Source organism: Camelus dromedarius, chromosome 2, assembly GCF_036321535.1.
Source record: "Camelus dromedarius isolate mCamDro1 chromosome 2, mCamDro1.pat, whole genome shotgun sequence".
NCBI classification, from domain to species: Eukaryota; Metazoa; Chordata; class Mammalia; order Artiodactyla; family Camelidae; genus Camelus; species Camelus dromedarius.
The window spans coordinates 65,030,992-65,053,631 of record NC_087437.1 but is presented as its reverse complement, the minus strand read 5'-3'; the positions used below and the strand labels follow the sequence as shown (position 1 = coordinate 65,053,631).

Here is a 22,640-nt window from a genome sequence, read left to right as displayed (position 1 = left end):
GCCCTAGAAGACAGATCCAAAAAAAAAAATATTGCTGCAATTTTTATGTCAAAGACTGTTCTGCCTATAGTCTTATCTAGGAGTTCTATGATTTAGGTCTTATATTTAGGGCTTTAATCCATTTTGAGTTTATTTTAATAGATGGTGTGAGGAAACATTCGAATCTCATTCTTTTAGATTTCCATTTAGCTGTCCAGTTTCCCTGAAGAAACTGTCCTTTCTCCATTGTATAGTTTTACCTCCTTTGTTGTAGATTAGTTGTCCATAAGTGTGTGGGTTTATTTCTGGGCTGTCTATTCTGTTGCATTGTTTTATGTGTCTGTTTTTGTGCCAGTACCGTGCTGTTTTGATTACTGTTTTTTTAACTTTATAGTATAGTCTGAAGTCAAGGAGCTTGATTCCTCCAGCTTTGTTCTCTTTTCTCAAGATTGCTTTGGCAATTTGGAGTCTTTTTGTGGTTTCATATAAATTTTAGGTTATTTGTTCTAGTTCTATGGAAAATGCCATGGGTATATTGATAGGGAAAGATATTTTTCCATTTATGTGCTTGGCAGTAGCTAAAATTTTTGTCAACAGCCAGTACTGGTGAGGATATAAAGGGAAACAAATATGTTCATACATTTTTGAGGAAGTATAAATTGGCACATACTTATTTTTTGTAGAGGCATTTTTTCTACAAAGCACTTAGAACAGTGTCTAGTACCTAGAAAATACTATAAAAGGTTTTGCTATCATTATCATCATACTTATTTGCTAATAACTATTAAAAATGTGCCTATTCCTTATCTAGAAATTCCTCTTATAACGAAACTTGTACAGATAGGTAGATATCTACATAGATATATCAGTATCAATCACATAAGAATGTTCTGTGAAGCATTTTTCATTCTAAGGGAAAAAATGGAAAAATTTTAAGTGTCCATCAAGAAGGGATTACAATATTACACATCCATTTAAAAAAGGGGTTAGACTACATTTTAGGAACAAAGAAGGATATCCAGATATATTGTGAAGCAAAAAAGTTAGTTTTTGCATATTATATAATGTGTGGGGTGTGTGTGTGTGTGTGTGTGTGTGTGTACCATTTTTGAAAACAGAAGGCATGTATGTATTCTCCTAGACTGTGAATTTTATTTTTTCATTCTCTTAACAGTGACATTTGAAGAGCCAAAGTTTTTACTTTTGAATACACCCATTTTGTCAGTTTTTTTTTCTAGATTGTCTTTTTGGTGTCATGTTGAAAAAAAATTTTGAAGACTAAACCAAGGTCACAGTAACAAAGGTTTTCTCCTATGTTTTCTTTTACAAGTCTTATAGTTTTACAATTAGGTCTAAGTTACATTTTAAGTTAATTTTTGTATCAAAGTTTATTTTTTTGCATGTGGAGATTGAATTATTCCAACACCGTTTGTTGAAAAGGCTAATTATTCTCAAATGGATTACGTTCGCACCTTTTTTAAAAAAATCAGTTGTCCATATATGTGTGGGTCTATTTCTGGACTCTTTATTCTATTACATTGATACATTTGTTATTTTATGCCAGGCACACCACATTATCTTGATAACTGTAGTTTTATAATAAGTCTTGAAATCAGGAAGTTTTCGTCCTACTACATTATTATTCTCTTACAGTGTTGTTTTGGGTATTCTAGGACTTTTCCATTTTCATATAAAGTTTAGAATTAGCTTCTCAATTTCTTAAAAATCTTATTGAAATTTTTGTTGTGACTGCATTGAACCCATAGATCAATTTCAGGAAAATTGATATTTTAACAGTATTGAGTCTTCTGACCCATGAACAGAATATTTCTCTCCCTTTATTTAGATCTTTAATTTCTTTCAGCAGTGCTTTATGGTTTTCAGCATACATGTTCTTCAAATATTTTGTTAGAGTTATCTATAATTATTTAATTTTGAGAAGCTATTATAAATGCTCTTATTTATATAATTTTGATTTCTAATTGCTCATTGCTAGTACATAGAAATACAATTAATTTTTGTATATTGTTCCTATATATTTAACCTTGCTAATAAACTCACTATTCTAGTAGCTTTTTTGTAGATACCATGAAATTTTCTACATACACAGTCATGTTATCTGTGAATAATGACAATTTTACCTCTTTCTTTCCAATCTGGATGGCTTTTATTTCTTATTCATGACTTACTGTATGAGTTAGAACCTTCAACATGATGTTGACTCGAGGTGGTCAAATTGAGAAGCCTCGTATTTCTGATGCTGGAGGGAAAATATTTAGCCTCTTACAATTATGTATGATTTCAGCTGTAGGCTTTTCCTAGGTGTCCTTCATCAGATTAACTTCCCTTCTGTTTCTATTTTGCTAAGAGTTTTTTTATCAAGAATGTTAAAATTTCTACTGTTTTGAGATGGCTTTTAATTTCCAGTTTTTAATATGATGAATTATATTCATTGATTTTTGAAAGTCTATATGCCTTAGAAAACCCCACTTAGTCATGTTGTATTATCCTTTTACTATATTAGCATTTCTCAACCTCAGCAATATTGGCATTTGGAGTTGAATAATTCTTTGTCAGGGGCTGTCTCACTCATTGTAGAATGTCTAGCAGCATTGCTAGGTTCTACCTATTTGATTCTAGTATCACCATTTGCGCCCAATTGTGACAACCAAAAATATCTCCAGACATTACCAGATGTCTCTCTAGGTGACAGAATCATCCCTGATTGAGAACCACTGTTGTGTATTACTAAATTTGATTTGCTAAAATTTTCTTTAAATTTTTTGTATCTGTGTTCATAAGACATGTTGATTTGTAATTTATTTTGTAATGTCTTTGTTGGATTTTGTATCAGTAATTCTAGCCCTAAGGAATGAGTTGAAAAGTATTCCTTCCTTTTTAATTATATGGAAGAGTTTGTATCAAACTGGTATTATTTCTTCCTTAAATGAGTGTAGAATTCACTTGTGAAGTCATCTGTAGTTGGAGATATGTGTGGGGGGAATAGGGAGGGTTTTAACTATAACTCAACTGTCTAAAGAAAACTTATGAATTTTCAGGTATCTGTTTCTTCTTGAGTGAACTTTAATAGTTTGTGCCTTTCATGCAGTTGATCCATTTCATCTAATTTGTTGAGTTTTGGGGCATAAAGTAGTTCACAGTATTCCTTCTTATTCATTTAATTCTGTAGGATCTGTGCAGTCACCCTTTTGACTCCTGATATTAGTAATTCATGTCTAGTATCTTTTTTCTTGACACACTTTGTAGAGTTTTATCAATATTACTTATGTTCTCAAGCAATCAGTTTTTGGTTTCATTTATTTTCACTACTTTTCTCTGTTGTCTTTGTTTCTTGCTTTTACTATTTTTTTCCTTTTGCTTACTTTAGTTTTAATTTGCTCTTCTGTCTCTAACCTCTTAAGGTACAGTTTATTTCATGTAATTGAGACCCCCCCCCAATATAATCATTTAATGTTTTAAATTTCTCTCTAGGCTATACTTTAGTTGTATTCCACAGATTTTGATAAGTTGTGTTTTCATTTTCATTCGATTAGAAGTATTTTCTAAATTATTTTTGATTTCTTTTTTGACCCATGAGTTTTTTAGAAGTGTATTTACTTATCAAATATTTGGGGATTATGTACGTTCCACTTATAAATTTTAAATTTTATTTTGTTTTGGTAGAGGACATACTCTGTATAAATCCAGTGTTTTAAAATGTATTGTGGGACAAGATGGCATAGACTTATCTCTTTCTGCTTCTCCCCACTAAGTAAAACTATAAACCCTGGAAATAACACAAAAGACAACCAAAGGAGAACTCTGAAAGGTGGAAAGAGCAAGGTAATCTGGTTAGGGACCCCAGGAAGGACTAGAGGAACAGTATAGTCAGGGCATCTTATAACCTTCCCCTCCCAGAAGATGACAATTCAGGCCTAACATGTCTTGACCCCCAACTTAGCTATATAAGGCATCCCAAATTCATTCTTCCCCCAGATTGAAAGAAGTATCCAACACTAGGCTAGTTCAGACAAGACAAACAGCAGGGATAGATCTGCTGACAACTTGTCACCAGGGAAAATACTCTCCTTTCTCTCCAGGCCTGAGGTTCCATTTCCCTACCCAGAGGATATTGGCAAAAGATAGTGTAGGGTCCCACCACAAAAATGGCAAGGGAGATCCCACCATAAAAAGGGTACACCCCAAGAAACACTCCCCTTCTCCATCCAGAGACATCTTGTGTGTATGTTTATTGGAGAGAGATGTTTAGTGGCAGAGGAGTCATACCACAGCAAGCAACCCGCTTGGGAATTTTCTTTGTCCCTGTGGGCCTGAGACTCTTCTTCCCTACCAGAGACACTGTGTGGGCTACTTTATCAGCAAAGGGGATCATGCCACAAAAGCAGCCCTGGCATGGGAAGTGTTGTTCTTCTCTCCTAGGCCTGGGACTCCCCTCCCCCACCCAGAGACACCATACAGCGAGGAGTACTGGCAAGGGAGATCATGCCACGAGTGGCTCCAGTCTTGGAAGTTCTCTCTTTCTCTGCCTGGCCTGGTACTCCTCTCCTCAATCAGAGATACCACATGGCCAGAAGGCACTCATAAGTGGAATCCCACTATGACAAGTGGAACCTTATGTCAGGTCACAAAACTAATCTTAAGAAATTTAAAGAGAGTGAAATCATATTAAGTATCTTTTCCAACCACAACAGTATGAAACTAGGATTAATAAGAGGAGAACCGGGAAAAAATGTGGAAATTAAGCAACACACTCCCGAATGCCAGTGGGTCAAAGAAGAAATCAAAAAGGAAATTTTGAAATATCTTCAAATAAATTAAAATGGAAGCACAATACACCAAAAATTATGGTATGCAGCAAAAGAAGTTCTAAGAAGGGAGTTTATAGCAATAAATGCCTGCATGAGAAAAAAGATCTCAAAGAAACCACTTTTATACCTCAAGAAACTGGAAAAAGAACAAACTAGGCCCAAGTTAGCAGAAGGAAGGAGACAATAAGAATCAGAGCAGAAATAAAATAAAAAGAGACTAGAAAAACAATACAAAAAATGAATAAAACTGAGTTGAATTTTTAAAAAGACAAAATTGACAAACCTCTAAGTAGTCTAATGAAGAACAAAAGAGAGACAACTCAAATAAGTAAAATCAGAACTGAGACATTAAATTGATACTACAGAAAAACACATATTCATAAGACTACTATGAATAATTATATGCCAACAAATTGGATAACCTGGAAGAAATGGATGAATTCCTAGAAACACACAACCTGCTAAGACTAAATCATCAAGAAATAGAAAATCTGACAGACCAATTATTAGTAAGGATATTGAATCAGTAATCAGAAAACTCCTAGCAAAGAAAAAGCCCAGGATCAGATGGCTTCACTGGTGAGTTCTACCAACTGTTTAAAGAATAATTAATCTTTCTCAAACTATTCCAACAAAGTGAAGAGGAAGGAACACTTTGAAATTGATTTTATGATGCCAGCTTTCCCCTGGTACCAACCAGACAAGGACACTATAAGAAAAGAAAATTACAGGCCAGTATCTCTGATGAACATAGATGCAAAAATCATCAACAAAGTACTAGCAAACAGAATTCAACAGCACATTAAAAAGATTATACATCATGATAAAGTGGGATTTAGTCTGAGATGCAAGGATGGTTCAACATACACAAATCAATAAATGTAACACACCATGTTAACAGAATAAAGGATAAAAATTATATGATCATCTCAATAGACACAGAAAAAAAGCATTTGACAAAATTCAACATACTTTCATGATAAAAATCTCAACAAATTATATATAGAAAAAATGTATTTCAACATTGTAAAGACCATGTATGGTAACATCATACTCAACAGTGAAAAGCTGAAAGGTTTTTCTCTAAGATCAAGAACAAGGCAAGAGTGCTCACTCTCATCATTTCTATTGAACATAGTACTGGAAATTCTAGCCAGTGCAACTGGGCAAGAAAAAGAATTCAGTGACATTCACATGAGAAAGAAGAAATAAATTTTGTCTCCGTTTGCAGGTGACACAATTTTGTATAGAAAACCTTAAAAACTTCACTAAAAAAACCTGTTAGAACTAATAAAGTGCAAGATACAAAATCAACGTACAAAGTCAGTTGCATTTCTATTACTAACAATAGGCTATCAGAAAGAGAAATAAGTGAAATAAGCTACACAGATAAAGACAAATACTGTATGACATCACTTGTATGTGGAATCCAAAAAAAGAAAAAAAGTCAAACTCATAGAAACAGAGTGTAGAAAGTATGCCAGGAGCCAGGTGTAAGGGAAAAAGAGGAGCTTATTGGTCAAAGGGTATAAACTTTTAGTTTTAATGTCAATAAGTTCTGGGGATCTAATGTACAGTAAGGTGTCTATAGTTAATAATACTGTATTGTATACTAGAAATTTCCTGAGAGAGATCTTAAGTGTTCCCATCACATACACACACACACACACAAACAAAATGGTAACCATGTGAGGTGACCAATGTATTAAGTAACTTGATTATGGTAATCATTTCACAGTGTATATGTATATCAAAGCATCATGTACACTGTAGAGATATACAAGGGTTTTTTTGCTAATTATACCTCAATAAAGTTGAAAAAATTCATCTGTATGTGTTGCATTGAATTACATGTATTGGGGAAATAAGAAAAGTATTAGAGGATGATTTCTATCAGAATAGATTTTAATTTTTACATTTTTTAACTTTTTTTTATTGAGTTATAGTCATTTTACAATGTTGTGTCAAATTCCAATGTAAAGCACAATTTTTCAGTTATACATGAACATACATATATTCATTGTCACTTTTTTTTTCACTGTGAGCTACCACAAGATCTTGTATATATTTCCCTGTGCTATACAGTATAATCTTGTTTATCTATTCTGTGTATACCTGTCAATATCTACAACTTTTGAAATCTCAGTCTGTCCCTTTTCACCCCCCTTCCCCCTTGGTAACCACAAGTTTGTATTCTATGTCTATGAGTCTGTTTCTATTTTATATTTATGTTCTTTTTTTTTTTTTTAGATTCCACATATGAGTGATCTCATAAGGTATTTTTCTTTCTCTTTCTGGCTTACTTCACTTAGAATGACATTCTCCAGGTCTATCCATGTTGTTGCAAATGGCATTATTTTATTCTTTTTTATGGCTGAGTAGTATTCCATTGTATAAATATACCACATCTTCTTTATCCAGTCATCTGTTGATGAACATTTAGGCTGTTTCCATGTCTTGGCTATTGTAAATAGTGCTGCTATGAACATTGGAGTGCAGGTGTCATTGTGAAGTAGGGTTCCTTCTGGATATATGCCCAGGAGCGGGATTACTGGGTCATATGGTAAGTCTATTCCTAGTCTTTTGAGGAATCTCCATACTGTTTTTACATTTTTAAAATTTTCCTTTTTTGTATATTTTATTTGAATTACTTGTGTATTTAAGTATAATGGTATAAATCTAGTGTTAACATTTAGATATTGCCTATATCTTTTACCTTTCATAATCCCAAAATTGAATATGGCTTCACTTAATGGTAGATGAGGTTTTTATTTTATTTTGGTGGTGGGGGAGGTCCTAGGCCTGTGCATGTATGTTGTCCAGAGATGGGACAGGGAGAAAGAAGTACTACCAGAGAACTGCTGAGAAAGAAAGGAAGACTTGGGTCCAGGGCTGCAATTTTTGCTAGAAAAGTTGCCCCCCACCCCCATTTTTTTTCAACTCTTGGTTGGGTGGTAACAAAGCACGCTCAATCTCTAACAATAGATAAGTTGGGTGTCAAAATCTAAAATACCATTTTCCAAGCAGAATTTTAAAGCATATGGTCACAAAAAAGTTAGCAGTGATTATTCCTGGGGAGTAGGATTAAAGAAACTTGAGGAGGGGCTAGGAAAGAGCAATTTTTGCTTTTCCTTTTGTACTTGTAGGGGAACTTTTTAAATAAAATGCTTTGAATGCTGTAAATGTGTGTTTAGTCTTATTTATGCCTCATAAATAGTTTTTTAGAAACTCATACATTCAAATTTTATTATATTTATTTAATAATTACAGCTCATATTATTCATCTTTTTTTTTTTATTTTATTTTATTTTTTTTTGGAGAGGGAGGTAATTGTTTATTTATTTATTTACTTGGTGGAGGTACTGGGGATTGAACCCAGGACCTTGTGCATGCTAGGCATGCACTCTACCACTGAGCTATACCCTGTCCCCTTACAGTTAGTATCATTTATTTAACCTTTCTATTATCTTTTCTTTTATTTTCAGAACTGATGGCAGAGGCTAGTCTAATGGACCAGATGAGTAGTTGCGATAGTTCATCAGATTCCAAAAGTTCATCATCATCAAGCAGTGAGGATAGTTCCAGTGATTCGGAAGATGAAGAGTGCAGATCCTCTCCTTCTGATCCAGGGAATTATATCTCAGGACATCCTACCATGTCTGCCATGCCACAGCGCAGGATTCCTGAGATAGATGCCAGTCATAATAAATATGACAACAGTGGCCTTCTGATGAATACTTTAAGTAAGTATACATAAGCGTGAGTAACTGGAAAAGTAAGAATTCACAGTGGAGCCATTATGGTCTAAAAACTGGATAAAAAGAAAGACTTCTTTTTTATTCATTTGACAAGATTAACCATTACCTTCTTATTGAATTATTCATTTTTTTTACTCTGTGGCATAACGCCTTATTGGTGTTTCTCCTATCTTTCTAGATACTTTTCTGTCTCTTCTTTGCTGGTTTATAATTTTCAACTCGGTCATTGGAGCTGGGGTTCCTCAAGGTGTAATTCTAGTTCCTTGTTTCTTTTTATTCTATTTTCTTTCCCCAGATAATCTTCATACTTCTATTTTGGTTAATACTTATGTGTAAATAACTTGTAAATTTGCATCTATGACCAGACCTCTGACCTCTAGGCACATAAATCCAACGTTATCTCATGTTAAAAGACATTTCAAATTCACTTTGTCCAAAACCATTTTATAATCTTTGACTAACTGTGTTTCCTTCTAGTGAAAGGCAGAATTCATCTAATTATGCAAACCAGAAGCCTGATTGTATCCAAGGGTTGACTTCCTCTCCCTTTATATAGTTTAGTCAATTTTTCACCAAGTCTTATTTATTTTACCTCCTTAATCTCAAATTCATCTACTTCTGTGCATCTCAACTACTGTCACTGTAGTTAAACCTATTATTTTTTTGCTTTAAACTATGCAGTGACTTCTTAACCAGTTCACCTCTTATCAGTTCAAACCCATTTTTGATCACTAAGTACATTGCAGCCATGTCAAATGTATTTTGCATAATTCAAATATATTTTGTCTCTCCTACTTTATGCTTTTCAGTAGCTTATAATTTCTTTTAGGATAGAAACAAAACATTTTAACATTAAGGTCTTGCTCCTTTTGTTATAGCAACATTTGCCTTCTTTTTGTCACCATTCTCAAATACTTTAACCTACCCCAGGGCCTTTACATGTGCTGTCCATTCAGCCAGAAGCACTTTCTTCTTTTCATGTGTTAACTTTTTCTCCTTAAGATTACAGTTTAAGGTTTACTTTATCAACAAAGACTTTCTTGACCTTTTTGACAGGGTCAAATCCCTCTTGTTATAGACCTTCAGAGCAATGTCTTCTTTATATCAGTTGTCACAATTATACATTTATATTTGTGTGATTTGCTTTCTTCTAAAGTATAAGTTCTGGAAGGACAGTGATCTTGTTTATGTTGCTTATCATTGAATACTAGTACTAACACCTAGCACAGTACCTGATATATAGTAGATGCTCCATAAATTCTTTTTAATGAAGGCATGCAGGCTGATACTCTGGGGGAGAATGGGACTTTCTGTTTGGTTAAAACTAATTTCACTATGTTAATTAATAATAATAAAGTGAGCAGCTAGGAAAGACTGACTAGCTGTAGCCTAATAACAGAACTAAACAAGGGAGGAGCCACAAATGGGTGGTAGAGAGTTAATATAAAACTATGAGTTAATTAGGGACCAGGAGAGGTCTTTTGAGCTTCTAGTTATTTGTCTTTAGTGCTATTATCCCTAACCTGAGAGGTGAAATTTTAGCATCTGATTTCTTGAATGGACAAATGACGAAAGTTCAATTTACCAGAGGGATAAACAGTTATGAATCTGTATGCCCATAATAATACACCTTCATAATCTATGTACATATATTAAAGTATGTAGTTACATATGTGTGTATACTTAAAACAAAATTTGACAGAAATAGGAGAAACTGACAAATCTATCATAATAGTAGATTTAATGTATCTCTAATCAAGCAGACAGAATTTAGTAAGGGTATAAAATCTTCAAACAACATAATTAACATGCCCATTCTAATAGTAAATACACAGAATCTTACAGTCTAAAAAGGAAAACTAGGCATTCTTTTAAGAATATAAATATAAAGCATTTATAGAAATTACTTTCCATTAGAACAAAGGAAATAACACATTTAAAAGAATTCATATTTTATCAATCATATCATATGACTATAATACAATGAAAATAAAAATAAATAACAAAAATAATTTAAAATACATGCTTAGAAACTGTCAGAGCACATAGACTTAGTGACTTACATGTTAAAAGGAAATTATAATGAAATTATAAAATATTTATAAGTAAGCAGTATCAGAAATATCTCAGCAGTTTGGGGGTACACCTAAATGGTGCTTATAGACCTGGAGAATGTCATTCTAAGTGAAGTAAGCCAGAAAGAGAAAAATACCATGTAATTATCACTCATATGTGGAATCTAAAAAAAAAACAAAACAACAACACACACACACACACACACACAAATGAACTTACTTACAAAACAGAAACAGACTCACAGACATAGAAAACAAATTTATGGTTACCAGGGAGAAAAGAGAGCGGGAAGGGATAAATTGGGAGTTTAAGATTTGCAGATACTAACTACTATGTATAAAATAGATAAACAAGTTTCTTCTGTATAGCACAGGGAACTACATTCAATATCTTGTAGTAACCTATAGTGAAAAAGATTATGAAAAAGAATATATGTATGTATATGTATGACTGAAACATTATGCTGTACACTAGAAATTGACACAACATTGTAAACTCACTACTACATTAAAAAAAATCCAAAGAAAGAACATCTTCCCTTTCTAAACATAGGCATATTTTAAAAAATGATATGGAAAAATTAGCAGTGATCTTGTTATACCAGTAATAACCACTTAGGATTTCTTTTTAAAAATTAGTGAATTTCTTTTCCTGATACATTTTATCCAAACTGTAAGTTTCCTAATAAGAGGAAATAAATTCCTTTTTCTTTTTTTTACTGTTACTGCAGTCATCTCATTTCTCAACCTTTTCAGACTCAGAATTCTCTTTAATAACATACTATGTTATGTTATTATTATGTTGAAATGAATTTCATAGCTAAGTATCATCTAGGCACATACATCTTTGATAATAATTAATATAATAAGACAAAATAAAAATAGCATATATTCTACTTTGAAAATGTTCAGGTATGACCAGAAGACCTAACAAAGTGCCAGAAAATTGCACTTACTTTTAATGAATAAATTTGAAACTAAGAGAAGCAAGACAGCATTCGACTCGTATGTCGATAATTTTTCTTTTTATTTAACTTGTTCAAATAAGGGCTGGAAAAGTATGTACATATATATTCATAGAATTGCATACGCAGAGAAGTGTTGAGGTACTATACTGCTGATCCAAATACAATGAGCAGCATTGATATCACTGATGTTTTCAAAAATGATTAAAAAAAGAAAATCCTTGTAAAGTTCTAAAAAAAAAGGTAAAGTCTTTCAGTTTACATGATAGTTGCATCCTTGTAAGTTTCAGAGAATTTTAAATCTGTGTAAAAGAATACTTTTTAAAAACACCTCTGTTGTGGTATAATTCTTGTACAGTAAGCTACACATATTTCAGATATACAATTTGATGAATTTTGATAGGTGTATACACATATGAAACTACCACCACAATCAAGATAGCTAACATTTCCATCATTCCCCAAGAGGTGCAAATTTTGAACTCCTGATTTATCCCTTCCCACCCCCTTTACCCACTGGTAACCATAAGTTCCATAAGTTTGTTCTCTATGTTTGTGAGTCTGTTTCTGTTTTGTACATAAGTTCATTTTTGTCCTTTTTTTCGATTCTACATATAAGCCATATCTATTCTACATATAAGCCATATTTATCATATGGTGTTTTTCTTTTTCTTTCTGGTTTGCTTCACTTAGAATGACAATCTCCAGGTCCATCCATTGTGCTGCAAATGGCATTATTTCATTATTTTTTATGGCTGAGTAGTATTCCATTGTGTATAAATACCACATCTTCTTTATCCAGTCATCTCTCAATGGACTTTTAGGTTGTTTCCATGTGTTGGCTATTGTATACAGTGCTGCTGTGAACTTTGGGGTGCATGTGTCTTTTCGAATTATATTTTCCTCTGGATATATGCCGAGGAGTGGGATTGCTGGATCATATGGTAAGTTTATTTTTAGTTTTTTAAGGAAATTCCATACTGTCCTCCATAGTGGCTGCACCAACTTACATTCTCACCAACAATGTAGGAGGGTTCCTTTGTATCCACACCCTCTCCAGCATTTATCATTTGTGAACTTTTTAATGTTGGCCATTCTGACTGGTGTGAGGTGATATCTCATTGTAGTTTTGGTTTGCATTTCTCTAACAATTAGTGATGCTGAGTATCTTTTCATGTGCCTGTTGGTCATCTGGATATCTTCTTTGGAGAGATATCTATTTAGGTCTTCTGCTCATTTTTTTAAATTGGATTGCTTTTTTAAAAAAATATTAAGCTGTATGAGCTGTTTGTATATTTTGGAAATTAGTCCCTTGTTGGTCACATCATTTGCAAATATTTTCTCCCATTCTGTAGGTTGTCTTTTCATTTTGTTGATGGTATCCTTAGCTGTGCAAAAGCTTTTAAGTTTAATTAGGTCCCATTTGTTTATTTTTGCTTTTATTTCCATTATTCTAGGAGCTGGTTCAAAAAAAATATTGCTGTGATTCATGTCAAAGAGTGTTCTGCCTATGTTTTCCTCTAGGAGTTTTATAGCATCTGGTCTCACACTTAGTCTGTAATCCATTTTGAGTTTATTTTTGCGTATAGTGTTAGAGAATGTTCTAATTTCACTCTTTTACAGGAAGCTTCCAGTTTTCCCAGCACCACTTTTTTAGCTCTAGCCTCTACCTTGAGCTTCAGACTCATATATCCAGTTGCCTGTACCATATATACTTGAATGTTTATTAGCTATTTCAAATGTACCATGTTGAAAATTGAACTTGTGATTTTTCTTACAGTCTTGTTCCTCTGGTGTTTCTCATCTCAGTGAATGATACCACCATTTATTCAGTTGTTTAGACCAGAAACCTTGGAGGTCATTCTTCACTTTTCTCTTTCTCTCATGCACTAAATCCAATACTGTTGATAGTCCTGTAAGCTCTATCTTCAAAGCAAATTATAAATTTGACCATTTAGCATTACCTTCACCTGGACCACCTGAGTCTAAGCCAATATTATTTCTTTTTCTTTTTTCCCCAGTTTTATTGAGATATAATTGGCATACAACAGTGTATAATTTTAAGGTGTACAACTAATGTTTGACTACATCCATCATGAAATGATCACAATAGATTTAGTGAGCATCCATCATTGCATATAGATACAGCATTAAAGAAATAGAAAAAAAAATGTTTTTCCTTGTGATGAGAACTCTTAGGATTTACTTCCTTTTATAACATACAGCAGTGTTAATTCTTTTCATCATATTATACATTACATCCCTAGTACTTATTTATCTTATAACTGAAAGTTTGTATCTTTTGACTACCTTCATTTGATCTCCACCCCCAACCCCCTACCTCTGGTAGCCACAAATCTGATCTTTTTTCTATGAGCTTGCTTGTTTGTTTGGTTGTGAACTATAATTGACCTATAACACTATGTTAGTTCCTGGTACACAACATAGTGATTTGATATTTCTGTATACTTCAAAATGATCACCATGATAAGTCTAGTTATAATATGTCATCAATTAAAGATATTACATAGTTATTGGCTATATTCCCTACACTGTACATTTCATACCTGTGACTCATTTCTTTTATAACTGAAAGTTTGTACTGCTTAATCTCCCTCACCTATTTCTCTCCTCACCCTACCATTCTCTCTTCTGGCACCTATTTGTTTTTTGCATTCATCACTCTGTTTCGGCTTGTTCATTTGCTTTGTTTTTTGCATTCCACATATAAGTGAAATCATACAGTGTTTGTCCATCTCAAAGCCAGTATTATTTCTTGCATAAGAAACTACATAGGCTCATAACTGCTCTACTTGATTCCGTGTTTCTTCCACACTATTATAGCCTATTCACTGATATGCGATAGAGTTCAATTCAGTTGCCTGCTTAAAATTTTCCAATGAATTGAATTCCCATTACATTTCAAACAAAATCTGAAGTTTTTTTTTTAACCATGACCTCTACAGCATGGTCTTTAGGTATCTTTCTGACCTATTTCCTACTGTTCTTTTCTCATTCATTCCACTCCAGCCACAGTGGTGTTCTTGCTGTCAGAGAACACAATAAACATGCTTCTACCTTGGAGCATTTGTATTTTCTGTTCCTTGAGCCTGGGCAGTTTCTCCGCCTCCATATTCTCACAACTCTCTCTCAACATTTGGATCTCTGTCCAAATGTTCTATCTCAAGGAGGCCTTCCTAACTGCTCTGTCTAAATAGCTCCTTCCACCACTCCCCTACACCCATCTTCATTTTTTCATAGTACTTATCCCTACTTGAGATAAATATTACATTATATATTTGTCTACTTGTTTACTATCTGTCTCCCCATTTGGACTGTAAGTTCCATGACTATAACCACATGGATGTATTACAAAAGAATCAATGTGAGTTACTCTTAACATATACTACTTAATGATTTTGGCTGAAACTTTAAAAAATTATATAACTTTATTTCATTCTTCAAAATAGAATGATCTTCTAAACCACATTTTCTTCTCATTTCCTGATGTAATTAAATCAGTGGTATAAAAAAGAGGTGATGTTGGTATATGAAAAAAGATTAAAATAGATGTCAGTTAATACTAAAACTATACTGAAGATTGATGGTTTATTTTTTTCTTTATAGGCAGTATTATTTGAGTTACTAATGATGTGACTAAATTATAGGATAAGCATCTATGATTATTAAAGACAAAATACTGACCAATGAGGATCACTTTGGGGTTATATTTTGCATAATATCTATGTTTTCCAAAAATATTCAATATTAAAATATTGTTACAGTGTTGCTTTTTTTATTTTAGGAAATGATTTGCAGCTGAGTGAATCAGGAAGTGACAGTGATGACTGAAGAAATATTGAGCTCTAAGTATAAATTTACAAGACATGTGATAATTTATTTTATATTAAGAATAAAAATTCCTAAGACTGAGGAAAAGGAATCTTAACTTTTGATGATAAGAAATTAAATCCAGTTCAGAGTTTTTGAACTCTGGTTCAGTTAATATTACTTTTTTTCCCTTACCTTTTATGAGTACCAGCATTTTCATTTGTTTTCATTTAATCTTAAAACTTTTATGAAGTTTAACAGATAAGAAAACAAATCCAGAGGTTAGGTAACTTGCCCACATATTGTTAGTTAACAAGTGGCAGATCAGGTGTTCTAAAGTTCAAGTTCAGTGTTCTTTTTTTACCACACTGCTGTTTTCAATTGTGAAATGTCAAAATTGTTGATTTATAATAAATGTCCATTGTTTTAATTATATCTCTGAGCCTTTTTATCTGTTGCTTCTTAAATTTTAGTCGAAAAGTAAGTTATAACTTAGGGTAAAGGTGAAGCTAAGTAATTGTTTTAATGAAACAGTTGTTCTCTTATCTCTCACATATTTTATCATGTTCTTTTATCTCTTAGATATTTTTATTTTATTTTGCTTTTGAGGTAAAAATAAGCAGTTGTGTTAATGAGATACATAATTAATATTTATACCTATAACATTTTTGAGTTTGTAGGAAATGATAAATATTATAGTTGAAAACTACTGACCAGCAGCAAGGTCTTTTTTTTTTTTAATTAAAATTTTATTTTTAAGAGCAGTTTTAGGTTCACAACAAAACTGAGCAGAAAGTACAGAGGATCCTCATATACCCCTCTTCCCACACATGCACAACCTCCCCTACAATATAAACATCCTGCACCAGAGTGGTACAGGTTTTTTTTGTTTTGTTTTGTTTTTTACAATTCATGAACCTATATTCACACACCATCACCCAAAGTCCTATACATTAGAGGTCACTCTTTGTGTTGTACGTTCTGTGGGTATTAACAAATGTATAATGACTTTTACCCACCACTGCAGTATCATACAAGATAGTTTCACTGCCCTAAAAATCCTGTACTCCGCCAGTTCATTCCTCCACACCCCAGCCCCGGCAATCAGTGATCTTTTTACTGTCTCCTTAGTTTTGCCTTTTCCAGAATGTCTTATAATTGGAATCATACATTAAACAACCTTTTCATATTTACTGCTTTCACTTAGTAATATGCACTTAAATTTCCACCGTATCTCTTTCATGGCTTGATAGTTCATTTCTTTTTAGCACTGGATAATATTACATTGTTTGGATGTATTATTGTTTATTTATCCACTAACTTACTGAAGGAATCTTGGTTGCTTCCAAGTTTTGGCAACTATGAAAAAAATTTTTATTCAACTTCACCTCTTACTATAGGAAGTTCTGTAGTTATTTTTTTTTTTTAATTCTTAAGTTTTAGTTTTAATCTCTACCACTGTCTTCTCTCTCCCTTTATCTCTCTGGCCTACCTTCAGTTACAATTTCTTTGTATTCTCACTTTTATATATATTTATTCATCAATACCACAACTGTATTATTTATTTCTTAACTAAAGCAAGCTTGAGTATTCAAAGTGTTAGTAAAACATGCTTATCATTTTAACAGGAATACAAATTATAATAGCTTTTACTGCTGATTTCTTTTTTTAGTGTTTACTCTGCCAGAAATGAGTACATGTTGATATGAGCTGATAATGCTGAATACATAACACACATTATGTTCTCAAAGTATACCTCCTGCAATCTAAACAGCTCATCCTTGAGCTATTTAGATTTACAGCTTATTTATAAAACAGAGACTCATAGACATGGAAAACAAACTTTTGGTTACTGGGAGGGGGAGAGGGAGGGAGAGATAAATTGGGTGTTTGGGATTGGCTGCTACAAACTACTATTACAGAATAGCTAAACAACAAGGTCCTGCTGTATAGCACAGGGAACTATATTCAATGGCTTGTAGTAACCTGTAATGAAAAAGAATATGTATATATATTTATGTATAACTGAATCACTATGCTGTACACCAGAAACTAACACAACATTGTAAATCAAAAAATAAAAATTAAAAAAAATTTTAATAAATGAAACATATTTCACCCATACATTTTTTTTAAAAGCCCAGCTCCACTCTTTCCCCCGTTATTATTTCCCCCATAAATGAAACATGTTCTTAAAGATCTTTTTTATGGATTGAATACCTACTGTATCATTCTCTATACCCCTTAAGGGAAAACATAAGTAGTTTAGAGAATAATGAAATAATATCTCCTTTGCTCATGTTATCTCCTTATTTGATGCATTTTCGGATGTTGAAATGTAGGGAGCCATGGATGAGACAAGTTCTCAGATGTGAGGTTCTCTGTCAGAACCATCCTAACATGACTCTAAGCACATATCTTTTTTTCTCCCAGCTTTAATGAAATATAATTGACATATAACATTGTGTAAGTTTTAAAGTGTACAGTGTGATGATTTGAAACGTGAATATATTATGAAATGATTATTAAAGTAAGGTTAGTTAACATAAGCTCATATTCTTTCAGTTTGACCTTTCTGAGTGGTTTGATGAGACTGATGATAATATAAGCATGTAAGTAGGAAAATTAAGTTGGCTACAAAGGAACAAAAATCAGTGGGCTCTGAACTATTCCATACCTCTGAAGTTAGTAAAGCTGCGTCTGCACAAGGATATGAGTGTGACCTATGAATTATGTATCCACAGTTTGGTAAGAAGGCATTCTTAGACATGTCAGAATTCAGGAATTATATCATTCACATACTACTCCTATAATAATTACTCCAGTAATTTCCAGTTTTCTTAAGAGATGAATCAAAATTAACAGCTCAAGAATCAAAAAAAAAAATCATAAAAAATGTATTCTAAAAAGATTGAGAGCTCGCTCCTTCATGAGGACTCTCTCAATTGGTAGGAGTAGGTAACACCCATGCACAGCAAGGCTGTATGTAGAAATGACCTCTTCAGTGCTGACCAGAGGGGAATGGCCAAGAGTTTAGCCCTACTAGTCTGAGGTTGCAGTCCTAGTGAAGGCAATGGTATTTCGGGCTCAGGCTGTGTACATGTACAGCAGAGACCAAAAATGCCCCAACCTATTCACACGCTCCTGCCCAACCCTGAGGCTATATAAACAGCCTGTACATTGAATGCATTCTCCTATACACTCAGATTCATCAGCAAAGGACAAAGCCTCACTGGCGCAAGGTATCTGACCATGACCTCCACCCAGTCTGTGACCACTCAGAGTAATACCTGCTACTTCACTTCTACCTCCCAAATCTCACTCAAGTTCTGATCTAGATGATTCTGGGAAGCATAATTCCTAGCTTAAACTAAGACAACAATAGCCAACCCTAAAACTGAAAACAAACCAAATGTCCTTCAACAAAAAAATGGAGAAATAAATTGTGGCATATTTGTGAGTTCTACTGAACAATGGAGAAAAGAATCTTGTTACAGGCAACAACAGATGAATCTCACAGACGTAATGTTAAGTAACAGAAATCAAACACAAACGTTGTAAATGGCATTATTTCATTTTTATGAAATTCGGAACAGACAAAGCAAACCTATGGTGATAGAAGTCAAAATACTGGTTACCACGAGGGAGGATAGTTTGGCTGAGAGACAGAAGGGAAGCAGCAGTTATTACTCTGAAGGGCTTCCAGCACTGAGGTGCTAGAGATACATATTTATTTATATTAATACAAATATATATGTTTATTTTATTTATTATAAATATATAATATTATATATAATGTATTTATTATAAATAAGTATTTACTACAAATATCTTACCTGAGTGGTGGTTGTGTGAATTACACATACTTAAAATATGATGGAGTTTTACACTTAAGATTTGTGCCTTTTAAAATCCACAAACGAAATCAATAGAAAAAATATTTGCAATGTCGAGGGTGAAAGCGTTAATATAAAAGTAGATCTTACAAACTTATAAGAAAGGGACAAATGACTCAATAGAAAAGTGGACAAAGGAAATGAATAGGCAGTTCTAAAAATTATAGAAACATACTTTTGTCAAGCAGTCTCACTTCTGGAAATATATTCTACAGATACATTTGACTTACTTGCAAGGTTATTATTGCAGTATTATAATTACAAAAGACTCAAAAATCTGAATATCGATCTTTTTGTTACTGATTTTTGAAGTTATTTATATAGTCTAGACACAAACCCTTTGACAGACGTATGTAATATGCATATTTTCCCCCACATTGTGAGTTATCTTTTTACTCTTAATGGTATCTTTTGATGAATGACAAAATTATTAATTTTAATAGTCATGTATCAATTGTTTTTCTTTTATGATTGCCATTGTTTATGTCTTATTTGAGAAATGTTGGCTTACTCCACAGTCATACAGATGTTCTTTTATATTTTCCTCTAAAAGCCTTATTTTTATTTAACTTTAACAGTTAGACCTGTAATCTGTATAGAACTGGTTTTTATGCATGGTGTAAGATGAGAGTAAAAACATTTTTTTCCATATGAGTATCCAGATACTGTTTTTTAAATTGAAAACACCATCATTTCCCCCACTGCACTGCAGTGTCACTTTTGTCATAAATGATGCCTCAGTGTATGTGTGGGTCTTTTTCTGTGCTCTGTTCTGTTCCATTGACTGCCGTATCTATGTTTGGGTCAATTTCTCTCTATTATCATTACTGTAGCTTTTCAGTAGATCTGCTACTGAGTAGTGCAAATCCTCCATTATTGTTCTTCAAGATTGCCTTTGCTATTCTTGGTTTTTTTGCATCTCCATATGAATTTTTAAAATCAACTTGTCATTTTCTACACTCACAAACCCTGTTGGATTTTGTGTTGCAACTGTAGATTGGTTTGGGAAATGCTGACATTTTTACAAGATGAACCTTTCAAATCATGAGCATGGTATGTCTCCATTTATTTAGATCTTTAATTTCTTTCAATAATGTTTTAGAGTGTTTGGTATTGATCTCTTAAACATCTTTCATTAGATTTATTCCTAGGTATCTTCTATGCTATTGTAGCTGGTATTTTTTAAATTCCCTTTTCTATTTGTTTTTGCTGATACTTGTTACAGTTTATTTTTATGTGATTTTACATTCATACACCTTGCTTAAGCACATGTTCTCTTTTAATTTCATATTTGCCTCCCCTCTCTGACTATATTAATATCTATTGTGAATGGAAAATACTGCAAGCCATATTAGTAAACAAAGAATGCTGAAACCATCAAGTCATCAAGCTGCCATCACCCCCTACAGTGAGCTCAGGGTGCAGACAAGCAGGCAGCCCAGCATCTGCAGCCCTCCACAGTGGTGCCCTCTGAGAGAACTCAGAATGTGAGAGGACAGGATACTGGCCCTAGACAGCTAGGTGCTTGTCAAAGGAATGATTTCAGTGAACCCAGACATTTGCTCCTTCCCATACACAGAAAAGCACTAAATTCTTTACCTTGAGATGTCTGGTTTTCATTAGTTAACAGTAATCTTTTAATGTTCTGACTACCTGGTCTTTGTTGTAAAACTCCTGTATATCCTGGCTTCTCCCCTACCTCTTTGGAGCAGTTCCTCAGAGCGATCTGAGAGGCTGTCATTCTGGGCTGAGTCCTCAGAAATATCCACAGAATAAAACATAACTCTCAATTTTTAGGTTGTGCGTTTTATTTCAGTCAGCAGTTTTGGTGACCATTGTGAAGGGACCCAGAGCAGACTTCTGTCCTTCACCTGAACTCTACAAGGATCCAGAACCTTGGTACCAGCCGAGGCCTCTAGCACCCATCCTCCTCCTCTGTGAGTCCTGATTCTAGATTCTCCCGTTATTGGTTGATGATCCTAAGTTTTATTTGGTGGTGTTAAAATCCTCTCTGGAGGAGTAGGTTATCCTTGAAACTTAGTTTCAATAAGGGATACCTGGGTTATCCTCAGTGAAAGCCACTAGGAAGATTTGTGCTCAGTTTAGACATTGAGTGGGTTATCCTCAGTTAAAAGACTGAAAAGACTTTGCTCAGTTAAGAGAACACTGAGTAGGGTTGGACTGAGTAAATAAAGGAAGGCTGGCCTGTCATTTTTCCTTGAACTGGCTACTTTAATAGAGTTTGTTGAAATAAAACTGAAATCTTATGAGGGCCTTTCACCTCTGAAGATGGGACTCCTCCTTCTGGCCAGCAACAGCTTTCTCAGGTGACTGAGAAACTTGCAGGAGTGATGGAGGCAAAGACCTCATGCCATGCAACTGTCCCTGTAGGGAAACCCACTCATTTTAATTAAAATTTGCTCTACCAGGGACTCGAATAATAATTGGTCATTCAGTGATCTGAGCACCCATGGTGGTCTTATACCACCAAAGGGGGAACCTGAGACATAGGAGGGAGCTGAGACAACTCTGGGTAAAAACCTAGAGGAGTTAAGCTTTCAAGCAGCACACGAGCCCATCACACCATCGTCACTAGCAATTTTATTTCAACAAACCAACCTCAGAATGGGTAATAAAGTTCTCAAAACCAAAGAAAAAGGAACAACAGATTGCCAGCCTCCAGCTAACACCCCAGCCAGGTTCATATACAATATATATGGGAATTATACTTGTAAATACTTACCTGATTGGGGAAATTATATTAAAGGAGGTCTCAACCTAAAATGGACAAATTGGGGCTTTTATTTTTTTCAATTGAAGTATAGTCAGTTACAATGTGTCAATTTCTGGTGTGCAACATAATATCCCTGTCATACATATATTCATTTTCATTAAAGATCATTGTAAGATATTGAACATAGTTCCCTGTGTTATACAGGAGAAATTTTTTAATCTATTTTTATGTATAGTGGTTAACATGAGCAAATCTCAAACTCCAAAATTTATCCCTTCTCACCCCCTTTCTCCAGTAACCATAAGATTGTTTATTATGTCTGCGAGTCTGTTTCTTTTGTAGATGAGTTTATCAGTGTCCTCTTTTTCCTTTCTTTTTTTTTTTTTTTTTTTTGATTCCACATATGAGTGATATCCTATGGTATTTTTCTTTCTCTATCTGACTTACTTCACTTAGAATGACATTCTCCAGATCCATCCATGTTGCTGCCAATGGCATTATTTTATTTCTTTATGGCTGAGTAGTATTCCATTGTATAAATATACCACAACTTCTTTTTTTTTTTTTTTTTAA

At 33.6% G+C, this 22,640-nt stretch overlaps 1 protein-coding gene across 2 annotated transcripts in view; it reads left to right on the top strand.

Moving 5' to 3' along the window:
* EAF2 (ELL associated factor 2) overlaps nucleotides 1–15,872 on the top strand; it is a 38,383-nt gene extending 22,511 nt beyond the window's left edge. The window contains exons 5-7 of one of the 2 annotated variants that reach the window (XM_064494731.1): nucleotides 8,294–8,551; nucleotides 12,431–12,550; nucleotides 15,412–15,872. In XM_064494731.1, coding sequence (XP_064350801.1) covers nucleotides 8,294–8,551; nucleotides 12,431–12,550; nucleotides 15,412–15,458 — 425 coding nt within the window. In that variant the 3' untranslated portion in view covers nucleotides 15,459–15,872. The remainder of the gene's footprint in view (nucleotides 1–8,293; nucleotides 8,552–12,430; nucleotides 12,551–15,411) is intronic. The other variant, XM_010981548.3, reaches the window with a different exon arrangement.
* The last annotated feature ends 6,768 nt before the right edge of the window (nucleotides 15,873–22,640 follow it).